The sequence below is a fragment of the Sphaeramia orbicularis genome, chromosome 16 (assembly GCF_902148855.1).
Source record: "Sphaeramia orbicularis chromosome 16, fSphaOr1.1, whole genome shotgun sequence".
Lineage (NCBI taxonomy): Eukaryota > Metazoa > Chordata > Actinopteri > Kurtiformes > Apogonidae > Sphaeramia > Sphaeramia orbicularis.
In genome coordinates, this window is record NC_043972.1 from 23,351,131 (window position 1) to 23,364,087 (window position 12,957).

General features: G+C 37.4%; 1 protein-coding gene across 3 annotated transcripts in view; it reads left to right on the forward strand.

The window, feature by feature from the left end:
* Nucleotides 1–73: 73 nt before the first annotated feature.
* The window catches only part of trmt11 (tRNA methyltransferase 11), a 63,113-nt gene continuing 50,229 nt past the window's right edge, over nucleotides 74–12,957 (forward strand). The window contains exons 1-13 of one of the 3 annotated variants that reach the window (XM_030157747.1): nucleotides 76–489; nucleotides 857–922; nucleotides 1,038–1,111; nucleotides 1,271–1,352; nucleotides 1,472–1,564; nucleotides 1,662–1,796; nucleotides 2,157–2,313; nucleotides 2,405–2,485; nucleotides 3,151–3,315; nucleotides 3,853–3,925; nucleotides 4,162–4,296; nucleotides 9,225–9,345; nucleotides 12,138–12,338. In XM_030157747.1, the coding sequence (XP_030013607.1) occupies nucleotides 412–489; nucleotides 857–922; nucleotides 1,038–1,111; nucleotides 1,271–1,352; nucleotides 1,472–1,564; nucleotides 1,662–1,796; nucleotides 2,157–2,313; nucleotides 2,405–2,485; nucleotides 3,151–3,315; nucleotides 3,853–3,925; nucleotides 4,162–4,296; nucleotides 9,225–9,345; nucleotides 12,138–12,278 (1,401 nt within the window). In that variant the 5' untranslated portion in view covers nucleotides 76–411 and the 3' untranslated portion in view covers nucleotides 12,279–12,338. Of the gene's footprint in view, nucleotides 490–856; nucleotides 923–1,037; nucleotides 1,112–1,270; nucleotides 1,353–1,471; nucleotides 1,565–1,661; nucleotides 1,797–2,156; nucleotides 2,314–2,404; nucleotides 2,486–3,150; nucleotides 3,316–3,852; nucleotides 3,926–4,161; nucleotides 4,297–9,224; nucleotides 9,346–12,137; nucleotides 12,339–12,957 lie in introns of those variants that run through there. The other 2 variants (XM_030157750.1, XM_030157751.1) reach the window with 2 other exon arrangements.

The following is a 12,957-nucleotide window of genomic DNA, read 5'->3' on the forward strand; positions in this document are numbered from 1 at the left end:
GGCGGTCACAACAAGATGCCGCTGAAGTAAAGCAGATTACATCCAGAAGCGGAGAAAGGAGTTAATCTAATCACGCAGGTGCCAGATAGTCATAACTGATGATAATGGTTGCAAATACTTACCTAACTGTTAATTCTGGAGAAACCTGTATTAAAATGTAATCTGGAAAACACAAATATTACTTAAATGAGAATCAACACGGTCACCACTGATAACAAAACTGTTATAACATCACGTGTGTTGGGGTAGAAATCCGTGGAAACACCTTTAAGTGACATCTGAAGGACGTTATTTGCACTACACTGAAAGAGGAATCCCATTCTTCTACCTTTTATGGACATTTGGTCTTCAAACGGAACCTTCGTTTCAGAACCCGTTTCAAGCCGGACGTGTTTTTAGGACTCAACAAACATGGCGGCCACCAACAGTCGATCATGCCTTCAGTATTTAATACATCTTGCACATGATCATCTAGACTTCAGGTTGCCGGTAATCTTTTACAAATTATTCCAGTACCTTTTAAACACTATGATGTGAATGTGGAGTAATTTAATCTGGAATAGAATTGAATGTAGCAAATGTTTCCCAGTGTGATGTGTTAGCTTTTAGCTAATTCATACACTATCAGCCTGTTACTGTCATGGTTGTTTCAAGTAGCACAGTTATTTTTATCTTAGAGTATGGTGATGCTTTGATAGAGTGATAACACGTACCTATCAATTTCCTAGCTGACATCTCTCTTAAAACGTTACCTAGAAAGTGACCGGTTCTAATCATGCACATCTACACATCTACCATCTACTATCCATGTCTAATGAAACTGGCATACATGTGGTTTATTTACACATTTCTCCAGGAGATTAAGGCTCTGTTGTCTCTCAGAGGAAAACCATTCACACCCTCTGAAAACTTCAAAGAAAAGGTTTGTAAATATTATACAACAGCATGGTTTATCAGATAAATTTCTTTACAAAAAGTTGAACTAACAGCTGACAGATCAAGACTTCCCTCATTTCACCCTTTCATGTCTGTTTTAGTGTCCTTTTTGGTGCTTGGAAGGTTTGTCTGAGGAGGATGTTTGCAGTGTCATGGCCAGATCTGTTTGTGCAAAGTAAGTGTGAATCTGCTTTTGCGAAAAGGTCATAATGGTCAGAACATTTTTGATGTGTTCTTACACATATTTAATTTTGTATGCAAATACTCCAGTGTCCATCTGTTCTGTGGCCCTAGCTGAATGTGTATGTATGTTTTTGTCACTTTATTTTTCTAGATCTGCTTTTGAATTATGGGGTCATGGACAAACACACAGTGAACTCAGAACATCCCTCTTGAACTACCCAATGGAGAATATGGTCAGTGACGCTGGGTTTACTTTTCTGCACATAAGCGACCTTGAAATTAATTTCAAACATGCAAAATGAGTGTGAAGTGTGTGTTTATTTTCTGTCACTTTTCTTACATCACAATACAGACCCCTTTCATGCGTAAAGACTCCACATACAGAATCAATGTCTACACCTTCAATAAGACTCTGGAATTTGCAGACAGAATCAAAAGGATTGATGTGAGCATTTTACATAAATAAATTAGCCCTATATGAAAATATAGAAGTATCTGAACTCTTTTTTTATTCATAATATTATGTTTCATTTCTTTGTCAGGCTTTGGATTATCTTCCTTTTGAGGGTACAGTGAGCCTCAAGAGTCCTCAGCATGTCTTCTGTCTGCTGGAAGATTATGGCACTGACCCCAATAACATACCTGAACATCCAGATTACATCTATTTTGGCCGATGGGTGAGAGACAGTTGGCTGCAGATTATAATGTAATGGTCATTTAAATGCAATAATGGCAAAATCTTATCAATGTAAAAGTCTACATTGAAACTCATTGCATTATGTAAGCAATATGTATCAGTATTCGTTAGTATATAAAAATGTAATAATGATTTAGTACAGAATCGTGGGAAACCTATTAAATATTATGTTCAAGCAGTTCACTAATAAAAAATGTGGATATTATTACAAAATGGAAATAAAATATATTTTAGAATTATAACATAACGTACTGTTTATATATTAAACCACATTAAGTTTAATCCACTTCTTCTCTCCTCCATTTTCTCAAATACACTTAATCACTTAATCCTCCATCAGATAGCGGATGGACAGCGTGAACTGATTCGTTCCCACAGTGTGAAGAACAGACACTTCATTGGAAATACTAGTATGGAAGCCGGCCTTTCTTTCATCATGACCAACCATGCAAAAGTGAAAGAAAATGACCTGGTATTTGATCCGTTTGTCGGCACCGGTGAGTTAAGTCTGTCACTCTAACATGTATGAGGAGACACATGTGGACAAATATGTAACCAAAATCTTTGTCCCTGACTGATGTGTTTTAGGAAGTTTGTTGGTCGCGTGTTCTCAGTTTGGAGCCTATGTATGTGGAACAGACATCGATTACAACACCATTCATGGAAAAGGTAAGTTTGCTTAGAGTTTTTGACACTTAAACTAGGTTTTTTTATGTTTTGTGACTGTGCCTTCATTGTATTATGTCATTAATATTTCAATCAAATAGTAGTCAATAATAGTATACCTATTTTGTAAACTTTCCTCATTGTTACAAAGGACTAATTGGGGGAAATATGTAGCATTTTGAGAATAGAGTCATAATATTACAAAAATAAGCAAGTATAAAAATACACTTTTACATGTGTGAAGTTTAATGCAAATTGTTAATCTAGCACCGACTAACTTAATGAAACTATAAGCCTGTTTATTCAGCAAGGAATACACAAACAGTAGTCCCTGTGCTCACAATTGTGACAATGATCTTCGTCTTCAGCATTTTTCTGACGTTAAAAACTTTATTCTAATGATATGAGTTTATTCAAAAATGTTACAACTCCATTATCCCAATGTAATGACTTTATTGTTGACATTTTATGACTTTATTTTTCAAATATCAGGTTTTTTCATTGTGGCTCTTCATCTCTCTTTTGTTATTGTTGAACATCTGTTTGTGTTTGTTTCAGTTATAGGCCTTTGTTGTGTCACTTTATGATTGTCTGGAAGTATAAAAATACTTTGGGCACAAAGCTTGGCTATTGTATTCTAAATTTGTGGTATATTCTATGTTTTCCAGGTCGGTCAAGCCGTAAAAACCAGAAGTGGAGAGGAGTCGATGAGAATATCAGAGCTAACCTGCGACAGTACGGCACAGAGAAGATGTATTTAGACGTAATGGTGTCTGATGCATCTAAACCCGTGTGGAGGAGAACTGCAGTGTTTGATGCCATCATTACTGATCGTATGTCAGCTACATTCATGCTTATTCAGATATTCAAACATTGAAAACTTGGCCAGAGATTTTATTTTAAACCTGTCCAGACAGAATATATTTGACTGATGATCTGTTGAGCAGTACATCACTGTTAGAGAAACATTTTGATAGGTGAGAATATATTTTGCTATCAGTATCTTGATGACTTCTTTTTTGTTATTTTCAAGTTTTAAGTAATAGGAGAAAAGGGTGGAAATTTGTTTCATGTGAGTAAACATATTTAGGGAAAGTATTTAACCACAGGCCATGTTCTCTTTTCATTATAAACCAGACAAATAAATCAGAAGATGAAAAACTGCCCGACAGTGACTCCATTGTTTTGATCTTGAAAGAATATGGAGTTCAGTTTGAGCCACAGAGCAGAACCCCATGATGATCAATAAAAGAAAACACTAAAGAACTGATCAAGACAAAGTCCTAGACCTTGGAACCACAGGATCCATTTGGATGATGTTTTTTGTCTTCATCCTCTTTTGATTAATGTGCTGTGTTTTTTGTCATCAGCTCCATATGGCATCCGTGAGTCAACCAGGAGAACAGGCTCAAACAAAGACATGACTAAACCTTGTGATGGCGAGTAAGTTCACCCATAACAGTTCTATATTTGCTCTAGTTCGTCTAGTTCTCCATGAATCAGTTGACAGTATTTAGACTCATATAAAATTGGACCAACTATTTTGAGGCCATGTCAAATTTTTGTTGAATCTTTTGGTTTGTTCAGAAAAGATAAAACTGAAAACTTGATGTCAGTAACTGTCACAATTGCACTGGTTTGAACCTGCTCATTTTTAATTTTGTTTTTTTTTTCCACAGCTATGCAGAGTCTCATGTCCCCGTTTCACAGGAGTACCACCTGAGTGACATCTTCTCAGATCTGTTAAACTTCTCTGCTCATCATCTGGTCATGGGAGGGAGGCTGGTCTACTGGCTCCCTGTCTACAGGCCAGAGTGAGTATGGAATATTAAAGTGTTAAAAGGAATCTTCACGTGCTGTTTCATCCAGTAGTTTGCTTTATAGCTCTGTTAGCTTACCTCTGTTTTTAGACAGAAAACAGCCACAGAAAAAAAAACAAGTCACCTCTGTTTTCTCTATGGTTTGTGTTGTCAGTAGCTGCACTAAAGATCTGTTTGGAATCATCCAAACAAGGTCAGAACTGTTAGAGTTTAGTCTGAACTATAGATCAGTAAACAGCAACTTAGCAAAGATAATAACATCACATAATAACTTTATAGCTTCATAAGCCTCAGAATCAAACTCACCCATGTTGAAGAAATTCTGTGATTTTAGCATCAAACTCCATTCTTTTCATTAAGAGCTGTGTCCAGTGGAGAAAAGAAAAACAACAGTGCTTCAACTTTTATCGCTTTTACTCTAAAAGTTTTTTCTTATTGGTTCTCATCCCATTTGGTCACTTTCTGACTCTTTGGTCAAATGGCCCATTGGTGTTAGTTTTCCTCACCATGGGAGACTGACAGAGGGACTCACTACTCCCTCTAGTGGTCACATAAATTCGACAGTCTGTATGTGTGTATTGATTTGGTTCATATCTTTACAATCCAATACATTGGTGCCTTTGGCAAAACTTCAGAGCTCTTTAAACACTGTAATGATAAATTTAGGTCATTTTTAAAAAAATATAAAATGTTACATGATATATACAATTTTTTTATGTAAAATATTAAAAAATACCAATAAAGCTAAAATATGAGCACTATCAGAATCATAAACTGGCTTGTATAAATTCAGTTTCAAGAAAAAGAGAAATGGAACAGTTGTAACAGCTTGTGTCAGTAGGGGGCAGACTTGTACCACAAAGCAGAATAGAAGTACAGGTTTATAATGAACACAATCTACATGTATTTCATATTTACATGTATTTCAGGCCTAATTCAGTCTTAAAATAATCAAACCAAATGAAGCAAACTGTCACTGTAATTTTAAACATATTCAGTACTACAAATCCTAATTTGCTGTACATTATATTTTGATGTAATTTTGTGATTGAGGCAAACATAATTCTGGTCAAATCAAATATTTACCCTCTAGACTCTTCATTTTGTGGAGTCCCTAATTCATTCATAATGATGGGCTGTATTATTTGCTGATTCCGTTTGGCTCTTTTCCACCACACTTTTCCTTTTGGGTTTTCACCCTTCCAGTGTTTCCCTTTAGCTCTTTTCCCGCTCCCATAAAACATTGTCCTGTGTGTGTAACCACCTGAGTGAATGACAGTGTTTATACAGAGTTGCATACAGGTGTGTTTTCCTTGTTCCCGCCCATACAGCTGGGATGCAGCAAACCACAACTGACAGTGGTGGGCTCTTTAATGCACTGCCTGTATAAGACAGATCCTCTGACACAAAGTTGCACATTGTTAAATGTCCTGTGTATTAGCAGAAACTGAAGTGCTGACTGGAAGCGCAGGTGTTTGACTGTAAAGGTACGAACCACAACAGAGAGGTTCAGCAACGGACGTTTGAAGCAGAAAACCCCGCAGGGCTGGAAATCTCTCCGGTCAGTCATTATAAAACCGGGAAGGAGATGAGATAATTCTACATCCTTTTGTGTGTGTTTATTTTTATATCCCACTGCAGATTTTAAGCCTTCTGTCACTGTGAGGACAAAGTTGAACTCTGGTTTTTGACAGTTAAGACTTGGTTTTAGAAGAATTAGGATTACAAGCTAAGGAATGTATAATGTCAATGGAGTGTCACAGGGATGTGGGAGCAAACCTTTGAGTGTGCATGAACTTCTGTTTGTGCTAGAGCGTGACACAGGAGTGGATTTTCACATTTTTCCGATTTTTCTCCCTCAAAAATGTTCTGGTTCTGTCACAAACTCAGAGGATTTCTGCCCCATCTTGTATGTGAGGTTTTTTTTTTTTTTTTCACAAGACGTAATTTGGCTGCATTTGCTAGCGCATTTTCCAAATGTGTTGGTTTAGTTAAGGTTAGTTTTGTTCAGTTTAATTGCATTTTTTTATCCAGTTTAACATATGGAAAGAATGATAACAATAAAAACCAGTGCAGTCATTGATGTATTTGATCATTTATACACACATGGCGTACAAACAGAACAGACTTTTAATAGTGTAATGACCTCTTTAAACTTTTACAAACTATTTTAAAATTTTTAGATCCATCCTGCAGTTGTGTCAGTGTCATTTACAGATTATTTTCCTTCATTTGTAATACTCCCACATTCAATTCACACTCATCTTATACCGGTTAGGTGAGTTTCTGCCACCAGCATCCAGTGTAGGTGGAAGAGAGTAAAATTGACAATAGAATGACAATTTCAGAATAAAGAGAATGTAGGCTCATTCATTCAGTAGAGCTTTTTGTACAACCTCCAGTACAAACTGGCAAAAAGGTGCTAATCAGCTAGAATAGTAGACTTTAAGAAAAATGAAAAACTGAAGCAAGCCGATAATTTCGGAATTTTAAAGTGGTGAAAACTAACAGACGAACATTTTGAAACTACTGCGTCCTCTTCAGAGTGATGTTTACTCTTATTTAAACTGTACATTTATATAAAAGCCAACCTATTCTTATTGTGATTCCTGCTTGTTCCCAGCGTTCCACTTTTTTCTTTTCTGTCCTTGTCATATAATGAATAAGGACATTGACTCCTGTGACCCACAGAATTCCAGATAAATTGTCATGTATAGTTTGCACCCCTGTGTGTTTGTGCGTCGATGCCGTAGTACATATGCATAAATGTGTGTGGTCTCATGTATGAGGACATTCATACATGCGTGTCATCATGTTCACACATTTGTCTTTGCTACTCATCTACCAGTGCTTGACTGTGTGTCTGTTGCAGATCGGTGCCAAAATAAACGTCTGAAGCTAAGTCAGAAGGCTGAGCTGTGTGTATATGTTTTCGTGCACAAGCTCGTGTGTTTTTGTGATTGTGCGTCTCTGTCTGTAAGCCCAAACGTAGTCTGTCTCCTGGGCCTAATCTGGGGCTCTACAGGGGAGATATCAAGTTTCTGTCACCCCCAGATATGTGTGTATCTGTGGCCATGGCTGGGATTGAAACAGTGACGACTGTGTGTTTGTATGTGTCTGCCTCATGAGAGTAGGGAAGATGTGTGTGTGTGTGCGTGTGTGTGTGTGTGTGTGTGTGTGTGTGTGTGTGATGACAGGTGGCACAAAGTTCTGTCAGCAAAAGACTGTGTCTAGACCAGGTCAGACCCCTTAAACTCTCTTCTCTTTCTCCCCCATAACGTATAAAGACAGATTATGGAATATCAGTCGTCACCGTCATAAAGTTACCTGATTACAACATAAACAAGTGACGCAAGGAAATAAAGTGGCTGTATAGTAAGGAAATATTTATGTCAGTGACAGAAAACTATGGTACAGTCACTTTCAGGTCAAAAATTTTTCCTCCAGTATGGGTTTGTGTATGTTTCGTCTTTAGCGCTTTACTTGACCAATGGTAAATTACAGTGTGCTTCTTAAAAAGGAGATGGATTACAAATAATTATGAAAAATGATTAAGGCATGTATGCACTGACTTTAGAATAGGTTATTATCAGTCTGTGTCATACAAAGCATATTTATTTACTTTTTAAATGGTAGTGGCAGGAGAACTAGTGTGTAAGATTTTGTAGCATTTATTGGCATAAATGTTATATAATATAGTTTCACTAATAATCTCCAGAAAATAATCTTTGAACGGCCCCTTTTGTTTATCTGCAAAGGGAGAAGATCCTCTCCTGTGGAGTGTGTTGTGTTTCTGCAGTAGAATGGACAATTGAACTTCATCTCTAGATGCCAAATCCTATCCACTGAACCTTTAACATCTTGGCTAAATAAAAAAAAAATGCAAAGGCACCATAATTGCATATTGTTTTGCAGCCAGAAATGACAAACTAAGCTTGCAAGCAGTGGCTTTTTGTGTGAAAATGTTCTTCAGAATCTAATAAAAAATGAAAGGAAAAGAGGTAACAGACAACCACTGCCTCTCATCAAACATTAACACCACCTCAACAGGTCTGGTTTTCCACCGACAGCTCCTGATTGGCAGGAGAGAATTATCTCCTGGCTGGATCACAGCTAGTCACCGTGACGACCAAACATCCCATAACTGCGGAGGCCCACTTGCAGCCATGGCAACAGTGCAGACAAACAGCGATGTGCAAATCTGGCTTTGAGTCGGCCGTGTTGCTACTTCAATGGTGGTTAGGAGAAAGTGCTACTGACACAAATATGCAAACACATACATCATCCACTGTTAATAGGCCCTAACCTGGCCGGGCTGGTGATGACAGAGTCAGCAGTCAACCTGTTGGGTCAGACTCACTTTTTCCACCTTCAACAGCAAATGATCTACCTTAGCTTTTCACATGTTTTGTGATTAGGTTGGTAAGAGAGAAACAGAATACTCTGCAAAAACTAAGAATGAAACCAAAACAACATGAAAACTAAATAAGAATAATGAATAATGTGATTTAGTGGTTAAACTACTTGTGTTTTCATTTTCCTCAAATGTTAATGAATATGAACATTATGAATGATATGTCACCTTTAATAAACAGTGATTAATGACTGCATTTGTAATTCAACTGGTCAGTTCTGTAAAATGAATCAGAAACCACTTATGAAAATCAGTAAAACTTAAGTGAAACCAAAATCCAAACTGAAAGACTAAATAAAAAACCAAAACTTCAACAACTGAACAAAGAAGTACCGATGTTGGATGGTGTTACATTGCACTTTTGACGGCTAAGTGTGTTTCTGTATCTGAAAAGCATTTGTGTGGCCTCCAGATTTCACTTGACTATGAAGGAAGGATTAATGTCTTATGTGTCTCTCATGTCTCCCATCTCGGTGATTGACAGCATATACATATGTGTCTTTTTCAGATACTGTGAGGAGATGGTTCCTCTTCATCCATGTCTCCGACTCATCAGTAACTGTGAGCAGACGCTGTCCAGCCACACCTCACGACGCTTAATCACCATGGAGAAGGTCAAGGAGCCGGAGGTGTGTACATACGCTTCTAAGTGTATCAATAAATCAGGATTAAGAACAAGAATAAATTATAACAAAGTAAGAAATGTTCTAATATTTTGCATCAATACTGTTCATACCAGTGGTGATGTGAGTTTACAGCTTTTATATATTCACACCAGGTAGTCAGTCAAAAATAGTAAATCTGTCAACATCACCAGTGATCCAGTATCTTCTGTTCAGTTGTCCTTGTCTGGTAAAAAAAACCCCAAATATATAAAGATCTGATTCACATGTTATTACACATTACATTATATAAGATTGGTCCTATCCTGATTTATCCTGATATCTTTACTTATTTGGTGATACGTTGTCTCTCAGTTGTTATTTTTGGGTCCTTTTTCCACACAGATCCATCATTGCTGTCACATGGTGGATTGTTGATTGGTTAATGGTTTTCTTTGTGCTGTGAAAGCTCACAAAAATCGCCTGTGTTCAAAAAAAAAAAAAAAAAAAAAAGCCTGCTTTTCTCTGTGAAAGTACACATGACATACACAGTGTTTTGAGAATATATAATAACATATGAATTAATCGCCCCAAACCCTTCCTGGGTGTGTAAAGACCTTTAATCAGCATCTAATTAGATTTGGTTTTTAATCGGAAGTCTCCTAAAGATATTGTTTTAAGTTGCGTATTGTGGTAGGAAGCTTACTAAATAAAATGTACACACGTTAACAACCTGTGTGTGCTGCTGAGTGTGTTTACTTATAGTTTTTTTTAGCATGAACAGCACACAGACACAACTTAGTTTATGTAAAATGAGAGCATGTGTGCCTGTTCTTTCATGTTTTTAATGTGTAGTTATGGACTTGTTTGTATATGTAACCACATATGTGTCATACATGTATGTATGTGTTTTTTACATGTCATCCCAATGGAAGTAGTGGTGTCTCTCTGTCTGTCTGGAGTAAATCCTCCCCATCTGGCTGTGATTGGATCATTTCTTTTATAGAAGAACCCTAAATGGTTTAATCACACATCGTATAGAAAACAATCCATCTTTGGATCTGACATCCATTCCACTTCAAAACCCCAAATTGCTCCCATAAAGCGTCCTGTATGACACGCACACACAAACACACAGCTGTTTGATCTCATCTGACTGGTATCTCTCAGGTCGCAGAGTTTTTCTTCACCTATCTGTATTCGTCCACTGTGTGTTGTGCGTGTACGTGGATATGTGTTTGTGTACCTGTTGTGCAAACGTCTACACTGTTTCTGTGAAGGCGTGATAAAGAGGCCAGTCTAATTTCACTCAGTGTTTCCTACAGTTTAGCACAGAAAAACCTCACATCTTCTTATTTATGGGGTGTGACATCATGTGTTTGGTGGCCGAGAGGTGTTACTGACAAATTACAGCCCCAGCAATCGAGTCATCACTTCCAACTCAGCTCACCTCATTATTTTTCTTCCCAGAATCTCTTGTCCTCCCTTCATCCCTCCATTGACCAGCAGCTACCTTAAAGCCAAGACAAACTGTTTAACTGTACAGATTCATATTTTATATACATCGCCAATGTACAGTACACGGGCACATTCCTGTTCCAACGCAAAAACATGGGACTAAATGTGTATTATTGACCCAAAGAAATACAAGATACAAAGAACTGTTTCAACTTAAACCGTCAAACAAGTCATGTGGCATCTGCCTGTCAGCCACTTCCACTTTATTTATTTTTACTTCATTTTATTTTTGAAACTAATTCAGGCAAATTGATCTTGATTTCTAAACTAATAAACGAAGAGTCAAAATAAACGTATGTACCAAGGCTTAGAAAGCGTGCAGCTCCAAGGAGGATGTCTGCGTATTAAAAAAGAGTCGAAATCTTTAGTTTGGCTGAAACCTGATAAAAATAACAAATCTGAATCCTGTTGCACCTAAGAAAACATTAAAATTAGGAAGTTTGGAATTAAAGCAATACAAGTAGTGACTGAAAGATTTGTCTTTGACACATATTTTGATTTTATCGAGCTTGACTGTTTCAGTACTTTTGGATTTTATTCCATATGTTTTTGAGGCACACTGAAGAACAAATATAAGCATTTTATAAGACTCAAACACTTTCATCAGCAAATAAACCACGTTTATGTAGCTGCCAAAACTTGTGGCCATGACTATTGTTTTGGCATTACTTGTCAAAAATTCCATAATTCCCTCAAACTCAATTGTAATTCAAGTAGTTTGAGAATAAACAAATCTGCACCTTACTTTTGGCTGTAGAAAATCTAACCCTCCAATGCGAGGGTTTGGCTGCTCAGTGGTGTTTCAGAGAGGTGGGATCGACATCTGTAGTTATCAATCGCTGATCAGATTCCATGACAGGCTTCTCTACAACACAGAAGTTTGGAAAAATTGCTTCACTTTTCAGTAACAACCTGAAACAATGACAGGTCATTTATAATTTCTATTTTGCCTTTTGATTTCCACCGAGAGGAGAAACAGGGATGGTGTGTATTTCCAAATTCTGGCATTTTTATTCCTCTGATGTCAGCTCTTACAGCTTTAAGTCATTAGAATCTCACAGTCACCATAAAAATCCACCAGCCAACACCTGCCATCACCCACTATTGTTCTGTTTTTCACTAGCGTCATTTAACTCAACTCCAACTAGGTCTTAAATTACATTCATAATTGTCTTATAAAGATTTCTGAATTGTTCAAAATGGCGGAAACGCTACATGAGAAACTAAAGTCAGTAGGAAAATCAGGCACTAAAAACCCTGTCAGATCACTCAGGTAACGGTGTAAATGTGTCTGTCTGCAGGAGCTGGACAGCCTGGCTCATCTGTCAGACCCTCGTTTCAGCCCATACCAGGGACACAACGCCTTCCGAGAAAAGTATTTCAGTGGACTAAATAAAAAGTGCGCCAAGGAGGACAACAAATCTAATGTCAACGGAGAGTGACGATACTTAACCACATCAGAAAAACAACAAACTGATAACTTATTGTAACATGGTTTTTTTTTGTTTTTTTTGTTATTTTTTAATTCTTGCTATTTTAATTCTGCATATTTGTATTGTCTTTTCTGCAAATAAATGAATGAATATCGTGACTTTTTCAGTGTATTGACTCAAAACTATGAAAATGGTGTATTGAAAAAGTGCATTATAGATGGATGTCATTACAGCTTACATACTTCAATTCTCTTGTTTTAATTTATTATTAAAAAATTGGTCTGTGTTTGCACTGCACAGAACTTGTCGCAGTAACTCTGGTTTGAAAGGTGTTTTATAAATAAACTTTACTTACTACTTAATACACTAAAAGCAGACTTTAAAGCAGCTTTTAGAGGCTCAGTCGTGCTCTACTTGAGACAAAAGGAGCATGTTTAGGCGAGAGAGAGAGAGGCCTCCCTGTGCAGGCATGAGCCCAAATGACAGGGCGTCCCCACCTCGCCACACACCACTACAGTTAGTCAGCAGCTTTTGTTGTTTTCCGACCACAGTTTACATGCAGCCCCGCTCATTATTCATCTCCTGTGAGCGACGCAGCAGGCCTTTATGTAGATTACCCTGTTGCTGTGTTTATCAGTTGGGCCTCTGCCTTTCCATCACACTTCCCATTTCGCCCTCCTTCACAGGC